The sequence below is a fragment of the Cynara cardunculus genome, assembly GCF_001531365.2.
Source record: "Cynara cardunculus var. scolymus isolate 2C chromosome LG 5, CcrdV1, whole genome shotgun sequence".
Lineage (NCBI taxonomy): Eukaryota > Viridiplantae > Streptophyta > Magnoliopsida > Asterales > Asteraceae > Cynara > Cynara cardunculus.
The window spans coordinates 35,766,344-35,784,687 of NC_037532.1; the positions used below are offsets into that span (position 1 = coordinate 35,766,344).

Consider the following 18,344-nt stretch of genomic DNA (forward strand, 5'->3'; position numbering starts at 1 on the left):
ATATATAAAATTATATCATATTATATCATATATTAATCGTTTTAATTAATATTGAATTAAAATAAAACATGTTATTAATTAAAAAATAATTAGAATGTATATATAAATAATTTATAAAATAGTTAATAAATATTGTAGTGGGGACCATTTTTGAAAGTGTAGGTGACGTGGCACAGTTGAAAGTATCATAGGTGAATTGCAGGTGTGTGGAAGATAATTGCAAAAGCTGATGTGGCACAATTGAAAGTGTAAATGAATTGCAGGGATGTGGATGGTCTTATGTCTTATTAAAATTGCATTTTTTTTTACTTAAATTTTTTATAAAAATAATTTTTAGGTTAAAATAGGGATATAAACAACTCGAGATTTTAACGAGTTATTCGAGTTTGAGCTCATTTATTTAGGGTTCGAACTCAAGAATTTCCGAGCTCAGGTCGATCTCAAACATAAAACAGAACTCGTCTAACTTAACGAGTCGAGTTTCACAAACTAATGTTCGATTCGGTTTGTTCGAAAGCTCGATAAAAGAATTCGAGTCGATCCGAGACGTTTGAGCATATACTTTTTTGAGTCCAACACAAGTTGAGCCCATAACGAGTTAATCGGTTAACTCATTCACAAGCCCATAAACGAGCATTGAGCTCAAACTCGATGACTCAAAAAATATTCGAGCTCAAGCCCTATGAAAATAATTATTCGAGATCGAACCTGATATAATTTTTTCAAGTTGAACTTGAATAACCTACCACTCGACTCGACTTGGCTCATTTACAGCCCTAGGTTAGATAATCAAGTATTATCGGAAACCACAAGGGTGGTGTCTGATTGGTTTGAGCTTGACTCCAAAGGTCAAAAGTACCAGAAAGTCTCAGGTTCAAATCCAAGGAAGAATAAAAACCCCCTTGTGGCCACGGAGGTTCAAATGCGGTGACTCCGGACTATCTGCAAAGCAGATGGTCGTCCTGGGATTAGTCGGCTCGCATAGCGGGTTGAATTTCCAGGTTAATCAAAAAAAAGTTTTATTGGATATAATATCTATTAAGATTAACGCGCATGATATTAAGATAATCAATCAAGTATTACTGGCTAAAATTAATATCATAGTTCCATGGTAATTTAAAATAAGTTTGATCGAGTCTTTCATTTTTGTTGAAAGCAGTATAATTCAGTTACAACAATAGATACTATCAGATACGTTAATATCAGATACGTTAATATCAGTTAGAGATGGGCAAAATCGTTAATCAGTGATAGAAAAAAGTAAACGATTAAGCAGACTCATTTATAATTGGTTATTAGGTTATAATTCGGTTTGGTAATCATAAGTGGTTGGACTAATCGATTATAATTTGGCCTTTTATTTTAATCTTCAATTTTTCTTTATTATATATACAACGTTATAAACCAGATTTATCAAAAGTTAAAAAAAAAAACGTAAACTTTGAATACTCGTACAACCTTATAGAAACGTAAACTTTGAAAACTCGTACAAAATGTGTAAAAATCATTAAATACTTAAAAAAACGTTCGGACCCTCCAACCAGCTACAAAATCGGTCCTCTTAACCTGTTACAGAAGGCCTGGTCTAGGGTCGATTTTTATTTTGGTTTGGACAATGGTTGACTCTGAGAGGTTACATATCCGCCTCATTTGTTCCTTCATACCTGATATGGAGCGGACCTGATTTCGATTAATCTCGTTCGGTCCTTAACAACCTGTTACCTTTGCGTATCTCTAACGTATGTCCAGGAATAAACATTTTTATGTCGCGGTCTTGATTTTGTTGTATAGTTCATTTCCAGTATGTTTAGATTTATCATTCAGTATTGTTAAACGATTGTGAAACAGACAATAAGTCTTGGAAAAATGATATATAAATGTGTTTTTTTAATCGGAACTTAACTGACATTCAAGACGTCTGGAGACGTCAAAAAGAGACAGTTGCTAGTGACGGATTCAGTATTTTTAACTTGTATAACAATTTTTTTTTTGATTAACCTGTCACAATTAAATACACAAAATACATATTAAATTTGGATAGGTAAGTTTGATCGTTTACCGTCTTGGAGAGAGGAAAGTGAGAGAAAGAGACAAAAGAGAAAGTTTATATGTGAACGTGAAGATGTCGGGAAGGTCCACAAGCAGTGTATCAGACAATCAGACGATGCGACGACGCTAATGCCATGATGAAGAGACAAAACAAATATTATTTATGCTATTTGCGTAAACATAAAAGGCTAGAAGCAGATTGATGAAGTTGTTGGAATACAGTGTTGATGATTAGGGGGGTTGGCTGAAAGTAAACCTACAGTTAAAAGCAACAAACTCATTCAATAACTTTGAATCCAACTTAAAATAATTGTGGAAGTTATTGGTAACCTACAACTTTTGGCTTATAAGAAGCTTACAAATCTCATTTTCTATCCATGTGAAATGCGCTGTTACAAACTCCCTCTTTTAAACTTCTGACGTCCTCGTCAGGCCTCCCATAATCTTTCTTACCGTTATCAATGATGTGGAATTCACCTAAGATGTTATAATACCCCCGCCATCCCTATGGTAGAAGGATTGCCTCTGGATAACATTTGTAACACCCCAAAATCGAAAACAACAGGTTGACCCAATAACTTCAAATTCAACTTAAAACCATGATGGAAGTTATTGGTAGCCCACAACTTGACTTGAGATGGCCGTCCCATGCCCCTCCTCCCCCCGGCTCGGTCGCTCCTTTCCTTATTTTTTAGATAATAGAGTTGCCTTCCGGTCGCCTCACCAACGCCTTTTATCCCTATCCGTCGAACATTTCCATCCTCTCCCATTACCGAGCCTGCCACAATAGGGAATATTTTCTAGGTACCAGCTAAATCTAACCTTCCTACGCCAAAAGGTGAGGGAGAGAGAGAAACATCGTTAGTCCTGGTATAATTGCAGTTATATCAAATCTAAAATGGGATTTTTGGGGCAGTTTTATCTTCTCTGGCTGCTGGGGAGATTTGGGTTGCTAGAAACGCATTTATTCTTGATTTAGTTGCTATGTCACACTTATAAGGAGCTTACAAATCTCGTTTTTGATTTGTGGGACGAGTTGTTACACTAAAAAACGAATTACCAGAGAAGTCCCCGACATATTCCGATAAAAACATCAACCAGCAACTTGTAAAGAAAAAACATGCAATGTGAAAACCACGTTCACAGACCAATCATTCTCTAAATCCACCATCCCAGTCAGATGTCTACGTACCCCAGTTTTTTGTTTGATACCCAAGAAAACAACATTGACTATTTATTTTCGACCTAAAAAAATTGCAATGGGCTCTACATTCTTTATTGCTTCTGTCCTTCCAAGATTTTGAAAAATCTGATTAATTCATATGAGTGTAAGTCATTTTAAAACCTGACTCGCTTGTTTTTCATATGACAGACCTTAAGAAACAGCAAAAAGCAGCCGAAAACTACTTAAAAATAGCGTTAGGGTTTTATTACTGTTAGCCTATCTAAACGACTTCACTTTGAGTGGCGTTCATACACTGTGCAATTATAGTTTCCTCTGAAGGGTGTCAAGATTTTGATACAATTTAATTCTTGAAAATTTCAAAACTAAGGGGCTGTTTACCAGACATTTACCCTAGTAAGCATTTACCAAGTCACATTACTTTATCGAATGACTAAGAATCTAACACGATAAGAGTGAAAACAAGGTTCAAGAGCCTTACCTGATAAGTGAAGGTGGCGACTCTTACCCGCTTAGCGCTTATCAGGTTGATTTTTACATACAATGTCGTTTTGATAGACTAAAGTCTTGTTAGATAAGGTAAGTGATAGTGTTGAATTTTACCAGTAAACACTAATCGGATAAGTGTTTAGGTAAACGACTCCTAAAAATGATTACTTAGGAATAATAAATGATTTTTTTAATCTTCTTATCTATAAGAATTATTGAAATTAAATGTTTATAAAAAGAAACAATATTTTATGAAATTTGTTAATATTTTAATATTATAATTTTAAAATAAATAACTTTTAAAAAATACTTTTTTATATTAAATTTTAAATTTATATTTTAAATATTATATAGATAGATACTCCTAATAGAATAGAATGTAATTCACTTGACCACATAAAAGGTCAAAGACAAACTACTTTGAATATTCAATGAATTGTGATATAAGTAATCTCTCACACACATACACATACACATACACATACACATACACATACACATACACATACACATACACATACACATACACATACACATACACATACACATACACATACANACACATACACATACACATACACATACACATACACATACACATACACATACACATACACATACACATACACATACACATACACATACACATATATATATATATATATATACATACATACATACATACAATGAATTGTGATATAAGTAATCACACATATATAGGGTTGGGTTCACATGAGACCAATGGTTTTTTGTGAGATCCGTAAGAATAATTTATATTCATTGATCGATTTTATAAGCTAATGATCTAATGGTTTAAAGTTACACGGTGACAATTTTGTGATTATTGAGAAGTCTCGTGACAACTTTGTGATTATGAATGTTTATATTGTAGATCTAATCCAAGGGTTGAGAATTGGTCTTACGGGTCTCACGAAAAACCCTTGGTCTCACAAAACATATGTGACAATTTTATAATAATAGTAAAATGAGCGCATGCTATGTCGTAATGAACAATAGTGAATAGGGTATAATCGGAAAAGGTCATGAACTTTAATATGCACATATTTCAGTTTCCCGGGAATCTCTTCTTCATCCTTTAAACCAAAATCAATCACATTTTACTTATTCACTTATGAATGTTTTATTAGTTCACCAATGAATATTTATATGATAAGTGGTTATGGAAATTATTCACTAATGAATATTTGATCACTTATTTATGTATTAATGTCTCTAGTTCACGCATGAACATCATGTGACCTGAGTTCAGTAATGAATATCGTGTGAATTGAGTTCACTAATTAATATCATGTGAACTGGGTGCACTAATGAACATATAATTCAAAACACCCGAAACGAAAAAATCATCTGAATCAATACGTTGAATGATATTGTGTTTATTTTGATCATCCATCATTCAAATTAATTGAACATAATAATTGAGAATCTTAAAAATGATGATATTATTATCATCCCTAAAAACAAACAGTTATTATTTTTGTAACATTTCATTTAATACAATAAAGTAACATTCAAATAAAAATTACCTATCTACCCTTAATCATTCACTCTAGCATTTGAAGTAACCATGACTAAAGAATGATTCTGATTGGTCTAACAAGTTTACAAAGTTAACACTATTTTTTTGGTTAACAAAAGATCTCCCCCCTGCCCCTCTCTCTATACAAGGGTTCTGATGATAACACTTGTGATTTACGTAAATACGAGAACACTTATAAGCCCATTATTATATTTTAAGTCATAGTTTTAGAGGATTTGGGAGCAACAAAATATTTACCCTTTTTAGGAATATAGAAGCATAATTGTGGATGTGATCACCAAACCCGACACATCAAATTCCATTCCGATCAACAACTTGGAGGTATGGCTGAGTGGCTTAAGGCATTGGTTTGCTAAATCGACATACAAGAAGATTGCATCATGCATGGGTTCGAATCCCATTTCCTCCAGGACAAAAGCGAAACGGGCGGACGAATTACTCGGTTTCGATTTATATACACAACATTATTACATCATAAAAAGTCTTTTATAATATTATTATCACCACAAAATCAACAACGAAGACACGAGCATGAAAAGTTTTGATCATCCGAACAACATTTAAGGGTTAGAGGTCCAGAAATATTATTCTATTTTTATAAACAAAGGAGTGTTCTTATTTGAACCCAACCTACAAATATACTAGAAGAGTACTTGTGCAATGCATCGAGATACATCTCGATTTCAATGTTTTGTTTTATTCTTTATCTATGCCGATATACTACGGTTTTATGTTGTTTTGAGAAAACGATAATATTTAAAATACCATAAAAATTTAAGAAAATTATATCGATATTAGTATCAAATTGACTATTTAAAAGTTCTTCTTTTGTGTAATTTATTTAATTCGAATTTTTATTATAATTTAATTTAACGTAACAAAGTAATTTAATTTAGGTTTAATAATATAATTTTTTTAAAATATTATAATTAAGTATTCTGTTAGAACTCAATGATTATTCTAGCTATATTTAAAATGAGATGTTTATCATGTATTTGATTATGTTTATCTGCAGTTAGTTACACAAATTCAAACATGAAGCTTTAATAAGTTATACTTATGCACACTTTACTTGTAATCTTGATAAGTAATATGCATCAATAAACAATGCTTCGTGCATAAAAAATGATTTTTAAGAGTTTTTGTCAAATTTTTTATAATATAGTATAGATATATGCATATATATATATATATAGAGAGAGAGAGAGAGAAAGAGAGAGAGGGAGAGGTGATTAATTATACAACTCATTACATTTGTTCAACTGATATAATTCAATCTCAACCGTCCATTTAATTTGATGAATATGTGATTTCATAAAAGTTATGATTGTTTCTTAATATAAACTATTGATCATAATTAATGAACCTTAGTCATCTTTCATAAATATTCAAATCATAATAAATGAACTCTCATTATTTCTATAAATATCTCAATTGATTGAATTGTATTGATTGTTCAAACATGATGAGTTGCATTTGAAACGTTCTATTTATATATACACACACGCATATCTATATATATATATATATATATATATATATAATTTTATAAATATTTAATGTAATAAGCCGACATTTTGCTAAAACTTCTCCAATGTTTATGGTAACATTAAGAAAGAGTAGACTTCACAACTCCTCACTCCAAAGCAATTGTCTTCCTCATGTCCAACACACTCACACACACATACATACATACACATACACATATACATACATATATATATATATATATATATATATATATATATATATCCTACTTGCTTGCTCTATATATATACATATTTTCTTTGCAACCCTTTGTTATATCAAAAAAGATAACTCATCTGCAAGAGAAAAAACATAATCTATTCATACGGATAGATCAAATTATATATAATGTCGAGTCGAAGATCAAGACAATCGTCGTCAGGGGGTCCAAGAATCACAGATGATCAGATCATACAACTCGTCTCCAAGTTACAACAACTTCTTCCCGGGACTCACATCCAACGATCTAACAAGGTTCATTAATTTGCTATTACTTTAATCTACGTTTATGATTATCTGATTGAGAAAACATGCACTATAACAAAAATTGGATTTATAGAACGCCACCAATTTATAAGTGTCCTAATAGACCGCTTTATAAGACTAAAATATAAAGCCTTCTATCTAAAGGCGTTGTAATTAGTAGATAAGACGCTTTTGAACGTCTTAACAAGTTTTTTAAGACAATTTTAATATAAAACGTCGAATTAGCAATTTTATAGAACACTTTTGAGAAAAGTGTCATATAAACTCATCTTTTTATAAGACATTTTCAAATAATGTTCTATAAAATTGCTAATGGGACGAAGTGTGCTAAAATATTTGTTAAGATCCCCCAAAAAACGTCATATAAACTTATTACAACGTCTTTAGATAGACACTTTAATTTTTGGTTCTATAAATAAAGTCTTATAAAGCGATCTATTACGACACTTGAATTTTTTTGACGTCCTATAAGTTGTTGTTAACCGCTCTATATATTGAACGTCGTTTATTCTACTTTTATAAATGAAGGCTTCGGCTTCGAAGGTGTTACAAGAGACTTGCAACTACGTGAGAAGCTTGCACAGGGAAGTCGATGATCTCAGCGATCGACTATCGCAGTTATTATCCACCATTGATGCTGATAGCCCCGAAGCTTCGATCATTCGAAGCTTAATTATGTAATATGCAAATTTCTACATATAAGTTATTCATTAGCTTATTGATTAAGCATAATTATGGTTTGCTAATCTTATAATTAATCATCTCTCTAGGGTTTAATCTGATTAATGACCCATGTTACATGTAGTATCGTCACGTTACTTGTCGAAATAATAGTAATAATTACGTTGACAAAGTATCGAACATTTTCGTCAGAATAATAATAGCGGTGCGCCATCATAAATGCATTTTTATGACTTCTTTTTGACGTTATCTTTCGCAGTTACCTTATTTTTGTCTTCTTTCCCGTCTCGTAAATTTAGGGACCGATCTAATAATACGACAAAATATAAGGATTTCACGTATTTATTTATATATGATTCACGTAGATTTATAGACATAATAATTTTTATCGTACTTATAAACGTACATAAGAAAGAGAGAGAAAAATGCATGCAAAATGCGAAAATGTTGAACGAAAAACACGAGACTAATATAACAGACCTAAATGTATCGTCACGGTTGGTCCAAATGCGAAAATCTTTGAGGCCCGTAAAGTTCTGAATGAGAATTTTAATAATTTAAAAAAAAAACCCAACGGAATCGTATAATTTGAAACAATTGTAGCAATTTTTATACGATTCGAGAATTATTTACATCTTTTGTTACCTAAAGAATACACAAACATAACCACAATGGTGGTGCCTGATTGGTTTGAACTTGAGCTCCAAAGGTCAAAAATGTCTGGAGGTCACAAGTTCAAATCCGTTTGTGATCACGGAGGTTCAAATGCGATTACTCTAAGCTACCCGCAAAACAGATGGTTGTACTGGGATTAATCGACCTACATAACAGGTTGGATATACAGGTTAATTTAAAAAAAAAAGAATACACAAACGCAAATGGAAAATCTGTTGTAAAATATTTCCATAATTTTGGAAGACAAACGTTATGATAACTTCTTTAATTTACGTTTCAGTCAATAATGGAAATTAATGTAATTATATATCGTGTTCATGAAACAAACGACATGAACATATTTGGTTACCGATCAAACTCTTAATTTGTCTTCACTATCTTTACATAGTAACATACGTAAATTTAGTCTAAACAGAAACGTGTCGCTACTAAATTCGATTTTTTTTGGTAAAAATGTCGTAACGACAACTTAAATTAAGAAGAAAATCGATTGGATGGCGGAGCCACAAGAAAATGCCTTAAACCAGAGATCTGGACAAAAACCGTCACCAAAAAGTTTTTCCAAGGGGAAACAGTTGAAAGCGAAGTATGTGTTACGAAGTCTATTGATTTTAATGATTTGAACACCGTAGACGTTATATTTTTAATTCTTTCAGAAAAGGTACCACTGTCGTTATTGTTCATCCAAAAATACATCTAACATAATTGCGAATATGCCACGTGTATAACATTAAAAACGTATCCCCGTCGGGGACCAAAAACAATAATAATTGTCGTTTTTATGGTGATAGATTTGTATTTTTATCACAAGATTGATGTTAATACTGTTATTTTTTTCTACTTCAAAAACTCAGTATTATTTAAATGTGACAAAATCCATGAAAATAAAACGTATTATTATTTTAGAGTAAACTACAAATCTGGTCTTTATGGTTTTCTTTGGAAATAATACTTTTCATCTCTGTAATTTTGAAATGACAAGATGGTCATCGTGGTTTGTAAAAACATCTGAATTTGGTCCCTTATTCTAATAGCCACTAAATTTTTTAGTTAAATGAGAGACGTTTTCGTTCTTTTATCAATTTTTACCTTTTACCTAATTAAAATCGATTTTATGATTTTGGTACCCGTGATTTTTTTTTTGTAAGGGTGTCCGGGCCAAAGCCCGACTAATCCCCGGCAAATTTGGAGGCTAAACATGGCCCCACTTAAATGTCGCCAACACTCCCCTCCCAGGGCTCGAACTCGGGTTCATAACTATGTCATGCCCAAGCCTTTACCAGTAGGCTGGAAGGTCTTTGACGGTACCCATGATTTTTGATTGGGGAAAAGATAAAGATTCATTTTAGGAAGAAAATGCATCTCATTTAACGAAATTTTATAACGGTTGTTAGCAGGAGGGACCAAATTTAAACATTTATGTAATTATGATGACCATCTTATAATTTTATCCAGAGACAAAAACTGTTACTTTTGACAAGCCACAAGGACCACATTTGTAGTTTACTCACTACTTCATTATCAAAAAATTTAATACATTTTCAAAATGCATGTTTAAAGTTTTACAATTTTAAAATATACATACAAGAGAAGGACTGTGTGAGAAGAAGAGTTAATGTGATGAGTTTAAGAAGGGATCTGGACTTTTAAGGGCCGTTTACCAAACGTTTATCCAGTAAGTGCTTACCGACAAAATTCAACACTATCACTTACTTACCGGATAAGATTTTAATCCACCAAAATGATATCAAATGCAACAATTTATCCGGTAAGCGCTAACTGTGGTAAGAGTCATCGCTCTCACTTACCGGGTAAGACTCTTAGTACTTGCCTTTGCTCTTACCGGGTAAGATTCTCGGTACTTACCATATTCATCCGGTAAAGTAATGTTACTTGATAAGCGCTTACCCGGATAAACGTTTGGTAAACGGCCCGTTAATCACTTTTAATCTCTTGTCCACCTATGAATTGGGCTTCTCACGGGAATTGATCTAGTGCATTTCAGTGCATCTCATCCTTCCCGTGAGAAGGAGAGTTAATGTGAAAAGTGTAATAAAGGATCTCCACATTTGAATGTACATTAGGATGAGATGCACCAAATCAATTTTGTAAGAAGCGCAATTCATGGGTAGGCAAAAGATTAAAAGTGATCAAGGGTGTAGATCCCTTTCTTACGCTTCTTATCTTAACTTTCTTTCTCACACGATTATTCACTTACATATATGTATATACATATATGTATATGAATAATCGTGTGACAACCCTTCAAATTGTGGTAACCTTAAAAACTTGTGTATAATGTGTTATTTCATATGATTTTTTTCCAATCTAGACATACTATTTAATGCATTAATTAACATATATTTGTTTCAAAACATATTTGTCTTATATCTATTCGTTTCAAAATGTAAAACTTTTTTATGTGTATTTTGTGTTCCACAAACACGTCAAATAGGTTCACATTGTGAACCGAGCACATGTGAAACAAACACATTTTGAAACAAATATATGTTAATCAATATTCTAAATCCTAGACTTAGATGGAAAAAAAATCATTTAAAATAACACATAATACACAAATTCTTAAAATTATCATAATTTTATGGGTTCTCAAAAAAAAATCTATTTCAATTAATATTTTCCCAATTACAATGAACATGAAATTTGTTAGTTTGTGTACAAATAGTCATGGTGTGGTGAACATGATATACTTGAAATGGTAATTGTATAAAAATAAGGGTTATTTTTAGACTAAATTACAAATTTGGTACACGTGGTTTGTCGAAAATTAGGGGTAAGCAGTGGAACCGGGTATCCACTTGCGGAACCGGAACTGCTTTGAAACTGTCGGTTCTGGAACTGGAACCGATATGAGTGGTTTTGGTTCCTAAAATACGGAACCGATTGAGAATGGTTCCGGTTCTCAAGTTTTCGGAACCGTTACCCGCCGGAACCGGTTCCGGGGCTGGATACCCGAAACCGGCTGGTACCCGGTATTTTTCAATTAAAAAAATTAATTAATTTTTTAATACTAAATTTAAATTAGGTCAAGAAATTAGAATTATAGAATAGATTTTTGGTCCCGCCTCTGCGCCTCATCGACTCATACTCTCAGGTCTGGAGCCTCTCACGGATTGTCTTCAAATCGAATTATAGTATGTAATCGTTAAATTTTGAACATTTACAATTATAGTATATAATCGTTAAACTTTCAACAGTTACTATTAGTATATTATGGTTTGTAATCATTAAATAATATTTATAACCATTATTCCTTATAATTTGTATTCTTGTTTATTTATTTAGTGTTTTGGCAATGTTTTTTTTTTATTTCTAAATAACAAAATTTTAATATTTTTGGAAGCGGGTACCTGGAACCGGAACCGGTTTCCGGTTCCAAAAATTCAAGAACCGCTCTAACCGGTTCCAGTTCCAATATCTCAAGAACCGCCGGTTCCGGTTCCGGTTCCGGTTCCGGTTCCTGTCAAATAGGGCGGATACCCGCCTATACTCACCCCTATCGAAAACAACATTTTTTGTTCATGTAGTTTTGAAATTACAAGATAACCGTCGTAGTTCGTAAAAACGTCCGAATTTGATCCTTGCTTGTAACAGTCATTAAAAATTTCCGTTAAATGAGAGGTATTTTTGTCCGTTTATTGTCTTTTTACCCAATCAAAATTGATTTTATGATTTTGGTCTCTGTGCTTTTTGATTTTGTAAAAGACAAAAAAAAAAAAAACAGATAAAATGACGGAAGTGCCTCTTATTTAACGAAATTTTATAACGACCATTAAAAGCAGGGATCAAATCCGCACGTCTTCGCATACAACGGTGGTCATCTTATAATTTCGAAAATACATGAACGTAAAATGTTATTTTTCGAAAATACTCTTATTTTCATTATAATATTCATTCAAAATAACGTGTAGTAAGATACCTATTTATGTTACAAAAACCGATACTTGTATCGATATTTTATCAGTTAAAATAACAGATAACGAATTGGGTAATTGAATTGCAATAAATAAAAACCCAATAATAAAAGGTATTATGAAACACGTAGGAATTACCGGTGTTATGAAACTCGATTCGTTAAACCACATGAACTCTATGTCGTGTTCTATATCGACTCGAACTCGAGAATTATTAAGCTCGAGGTTAAATAACTTGTTGAAAACTCGAATCGACACTAAATCCTAATTGTAGAGATGGAGAAAACGTAGTTTTGGTAGGCCAACATAAATGTAAATTGGGCCAAGAGAGATAATAGGCCCAACATACGGCCCAATTATATGAACATGGTAAATGTTCATAAAAAAGCCCAATTGGATGGAGACGGTACAATTTTACGACATATTTCTTGTCGGTTCGAGTTTCTTTAATGTCAGTGAATTTTTTTCTGACTGTTATATTCAATGGTCCACAGATCAGATAAAGTGCACATGAGCTAGCTCTGACCATGTTATTCCCATATATTTTTGGAGGCCTTATGAGATGAACTAAACATGACCCTTAATTTTTTTGGGCTAGGTTTCGGTGAGAATGAAAGTTATGGTGAGAGGGTGAGAAAAGATCTCCACATTTGGATCAATCATAATTGAAGATCAACACTAATGGTGTACACTGAGATGCATCAGATCAATTCTTGTGATAAACACAATCCATGGGGTGAGGGTGAGATTAAAAGTGATTAAGAGTGCAGATCTATTATTGCGTTTCTCACCTTAACTTATTCTTACACTGTTCTTCATTTAATTTTTTTGATTATACTGGTTTTTTTAATACGTTACGACATCTGTTTGATGATAAATCGATTCATGGTTCCTTTGTTGACCTCAAAAATATTGTTCACCTTTTCTTCCTTTTTTAACGCTTAAAATAACTTGTTTCTGGTTGAAGACATCACGTTTTATACAGAATCAGTTAATCAATGTGGGTAATTTCAAAAACACATATCAAACAGAATGTTTTATAAATTTATTCGCTCTATATATATATATATATATATATATATATATATATATATATATATATATATATAAAATTCTTTATAGTTTCAAAAAATATATAAAAAAATCAATAAAAATCTAAATTACATTAAATGATAAATGAATAACTTTAAAATAGAAAAGTCAAAGGGAGACGTTATTTATTAATGACAACGACAAATGAAGATTTTAAGAACAAAAATAAAATACAAAAAATATTAAAGAAATTTAAAATACACGTGATTTTTGTTTTTTTAAGAGATATTGAAGTTTGAATTCTGAGTCCACTTTTAATTTATAAAATGTGGTTTTGAAGTCTAAAATCTGGATCAGTAATATTGTTTGTTTTTACGTCTGAAGTCTGAAATCTGAATCGATAAAACTAGTGCAAAATATAAAAGATAAATAGTTTATCACAAAAATATAAAAATTAAATAGTTTTTGCTAAAAAAATCTCTTCCGGCCCCCAAAATATGAACCATTTGATAGATGACGGATTAGGATTAAGAGGCATTAAATGATACGTTTATAACTTAAAATTTCAAATGACATTTAGAGCTTTTAAGCTCTTATTTTAGAAATAAAACAAACGCTTTAAATACTCAAACGTCTGAACGAATCAGATTTCAAAGGTATTAAGAGGTAATTTTGAAAAACAAACAGACCCTCAACGTGTTATGCAGAACCCGAAAGCCCGAAATCCAAGAACCCGATGCGTTCGTGTTGGGTTTATTTTTGGTCGCCCGATTATCTTTTTGAAAAATTCTAAAAATTTTAATCGGCGGTGCTATTTTCTTTTACAAACATACTATTGAGTTATCAATTCTCTAAATCGATTGAATATATATATTTTTTGCATTATGACTAAACTCGACGAACCTGAACCCGAAGCAATCCAAGACCTAAAAATCAGGCTTGATTTCTATATCCGAATCCGATCGAGTTTTTGATTTGCCCAACCGAACCCGCATGACGCACCATATTAACTTGTATAATTTAATGTATTAATTAATTATATATTGATTTTATTTCAAATAAAAAATAACAAATCAGGGTAAACGTGGTTACTTAAAGAAAGAGTAAACTAAAGGGCCGTTTATCTAAATGTTTATCCAGTAAATGCTTACCGATAGAATTCAACATTATAATTTATTTTGATACGTAAGATTTTAGTACATCAAAACATATCAAATGCAACAAGTTATTGGGTAAGTGCTCATCTGGGTAAAAGTCGTCATCCTTGCTTACCGGGTAAGACTTTCTATCATTTTCATTGTTCTTACCCGGTAAGATTCTTGGCCCTTCTCATGTTCATCCGATAAGGAAATTTATCCGATAAGCACTTATCAAGTAAGTTTTTAGTAAATGGACCCTATGTTTTTTTTTTGTACTCATTGTTTGTTGAAAATTGCTATTTTCGTTCTTGTGCCTTTGAAATTCTTGTTTTCGTCCTCGTGGATTTCACTTCTTTGATTTTTTTTTGTTCTCAGGTTTACAATTCACTGTTGTTTTCGTCCCTCATGCTTAACAGTAACCCACTGAAGGAGTGAGCTTGAGGGACGAAAACAACAATGAATTACAAATCATACAGACAAAAAACATATAAACCACAAGACCATAATCATAATTTATTAAAAAAAAGAAATGTTTATAGCAACCTGTGAAGTTGATTAAAGTCATACGATTTCAATACCAGATTTCATCCACATCAAACATTCGTAAATCAAAATCCATAATTCCATTCATTTATCACATGTGCAAGACATTACCGACATCCGTTTGACTTGTTTTACGTAATCAACAACCTCTCAGTCACGTCTTTGTTATCTAAACATTCAATATGATTCGATTGGTGCCAAACGAGAGCAGGTACATAAGTGAGGTACCCACAACTTTTGGCACCAAATGCTTGTATTGTATTGTATGGTGTTTTCTAGCAATTCACCTTCTCCTCTTTGGCCACTTTCTTATTTTTGGAGGATACAATGTATATCATCTTAAGCCAACTGTACCAGATATTGTCAACTTTATCTGTATCTGGACTCACGGTTTTATACGCATCTGTAAAAGAGGTATCCAGTTCTTTATAAGACAGCATTTGTTCCCATCTATCAAGGCTTCTAAAGTTGTCGGAGGTTCCATTCTTGATGATGGAACCTCCGACAACTTTAGAAGCCTTGGTTTGTATGTGCTCTTATCTTAAGCGTCGGGGAACCATGCATTCCTCTCGGGCTGAGCTCTCGTGTGTCCGGGTCCGATCAGAGCAACCAGCGACCATCGCCACCGGTTCAGGGAACAAGGAGGTAAGCAAGGGTCAGGAGATTGATGAAAGAAACTGGCCGAAGTCAGTGTTGTGTTCAACTCTGCAGTTGGAGGTCGAGAATGTTAAAGAGTAAGATAAATGATAGTGGTGCCTCTTACACAATAAGCACTTACATAACCAAGGTGGTGAAACGCCGACATCGAGGGGCCAAAACCTTCGACATGGGGAACCATTTCAACAAGTGTGCACGTGCTAAAGTAACTCATGCCATACTCGTAGTAAAAGGTCGAACGACCTTCAACAAGAGGTACCTGTACTCGAAATTGACACAGGTTGGCAGGCAACGAGTACCTCGGAGCGTATCCAGTGGACCATTTATATCTATATGCAACAGGATCCAGATTCATGGATCGTTTGTACACGATCCTTAAGTAATACTCCTAGTACTTGATAAATTAAACCGAATGTTTTATAATATAGTACACAAAAAGATTTTGAACATATAAACACCAATCATAAACCGTTATAAACGCCAATAATCACACAATGTACGCCAAATGGAAAATAGATCTCGACTATACAATAAACAAACCCGTGAAAAAATAGTAAACGAAAATGAGCGGATTTAATCGCAACAAATCGGACACCGTATGAGTCCGTTCTCGTTGCAGTCAGGACATCTTTGAAACCCGTAATTGTTTTCTTGATCTCCTTTTTCACCATCATCGGAATTCACTTCGTAGTAAATCTTACAACTACCCGAACATGTTTCACACGGGAAAAATTTTATGTCCCCGCACGCCTCACAACCGCCACGTCCACCACAGCCGTCGCCGCCATCATTTGCCATTTCGCAACCTTCCAACACCCTCTCGAGCTGAAATTCATCATGTAATCGTCGGATTTCATCAGCACCCCCAACGTATTTCTTCCCCACAAACACCTTCGGCAACCCGCCACAACCGTATCTATCGCCCAATAGCTCTTTGAGTTCCTCCCTGAAACCGGAATGCATCGATACATCCCGTTCATCGACTCGAACACCGGAGTTTTTTAGAATGACTCGAACGTGGCAGCAATCTTCGTATGTTTTTCGAACTCCTCGTAAGCTTGTGAAGTATAAAATCAATTTTTCGCTTTTCCCGTTTTGTAGCGATTTCTTTGTTTCCGAAGACGGATGTTTCTCCTCGATCAATGGCTTCGGGTGATATGGGTTCGTTGGAGGTAAAATTTCGAATGAATTTCTTAATGCAGCAATCGAGTCTGGATCAAAATCTGATGCTATACATGTGTCATTTGAGTTAGAATTTGAATCAGAACGGTTCTCGACTATTTGTAGCCAAATCGGTTTACTCAATCGTTCAGTATCCCGGTGTTTTTCTTCGGATACAAATGTGGGTTCATCGAGATGCGGCGCAATCGAGTTGGAATTAACATTGAACGAGAAGCAACGGATGTGATCGATCGCGGATGGCGGTCGGAGAGGGCTTGTATCATCCAAACCTTGCATTAATTCCCACGCATTGATTGTTTCCGGCTCACCAGGAGGCGTTTCGATGGGTGTTTTCGGGGAGATTCTTGCGACCTTTTCATCGATCATCTTCGACCAAGTCTTGGCCTCGATCACCCCGACTGCAAAATCCTTTCTGTTCTTCTCTGGAGCATTTCGTCGAACTGGTTCTTGATAATCCTTGCTGTTCTTCATTGGGACATCTCGTCGAACAGGTTCTTGACGAATCTGAGTTTTGACTGCTTGATCATGGCGCACCTGATTCTGTTTAGATGAATCGAGCAGAAGATAACCGAGAGTGGTGGAGGTGAGAGCTACGACGTGGTGGTTCTCTTCGCGTGGAGGAGAACGGTGGGCGTGGGCGGAAGAGCTCCTTCTCGCCGGCGAACATTGAGCTTGGCAATTCCTGCAAACCGATTGCTTCGATGGCGAACAACCCATTACACCAATCCAAAATTGAATGATACCCAGAAGAACTTTATAACCAAAAAGGATTAAACAAACATAATATCAAAAGTTCAAGTTTACAAATGCGTGGATTTGTGTAGGTGATGATGAAAAAAGGGGGAAAAGATCAAAAAGATAACATTCCCCCATGAATGAGCTGTACAGAGATCAAAAAGCAGTTTGGGGTTGGCAACAGCGATAAAATCAAAAAAATAGGAATTGAAATCGATAGTTTAATGATCATTTTCATTGAAGACATAAATCAAACTTCTCCATAATTCCATTAATCCAGAACCCAAGAACAAACTGTAATTTCTCACGAAAATTCAGATAACTTGGAGACGATTAGACGAACAACTCAAAATCAACAACAATGTCGAACTGGAAGAAAAACTCCCATGAACCAGAGATTAAAGGATGTGAAAACGATGATTATTTCAACATATTACTCACGTATGATCTGTTGAACTATATTCCGAAAT

General features: G+C 33.7%; 2 protein-coding genes across 2 annotated transcripts; one reads left to right on the top strand and one right to left on the bottom strand.

The window, feature by feature from the left end:
• The first annotated feature begins 7,090 nt into the window (after positions 1-7,090).
• Positions 7,091-8,144, top strand: LOC112513442 (transcription factor PRE5-like). Its single transcript, XM_025119710.1, has 2 exons — positions 7,091-7,283; positions 7,824-8,144. Exons 1-2 carry the CDS (start codon positions 7,158-7,160, stop codon positions 7,974-7,976), a joined length of 279 nt encoding a protein of 92 aa, XP_024975478.1. The 5' UTR covers positions 7,091-7,157; the 3' UTR covers positions 7,977-8,144.
• Positions 8,145-16,382: 8,238 nt separating this feature from the next.
• On the bottom strand, positions 16,383-17,856 carry LOC112513820 (uncharacterized protein At3g28850-like). Its single transcript, XM_025120188.1, has 2 exons — positions 17,674-17,856; positions 16,383-17,604 (listed from the first exon to the last, which is right to left on the bottom strand). The coding sequence occupies exons 1-2, from the start codon at positions 17,854-17,856 to the stop codon at positions 16,531-16,533; spliced, it is 1,257 nt and encodes a 418-aa protein (XP_024975956.1). The 3' UTR covers positions 16,383-16,530.
• Between the last annotated feature and the right edge of the window lie 488 nt (positions 17,857-18,344).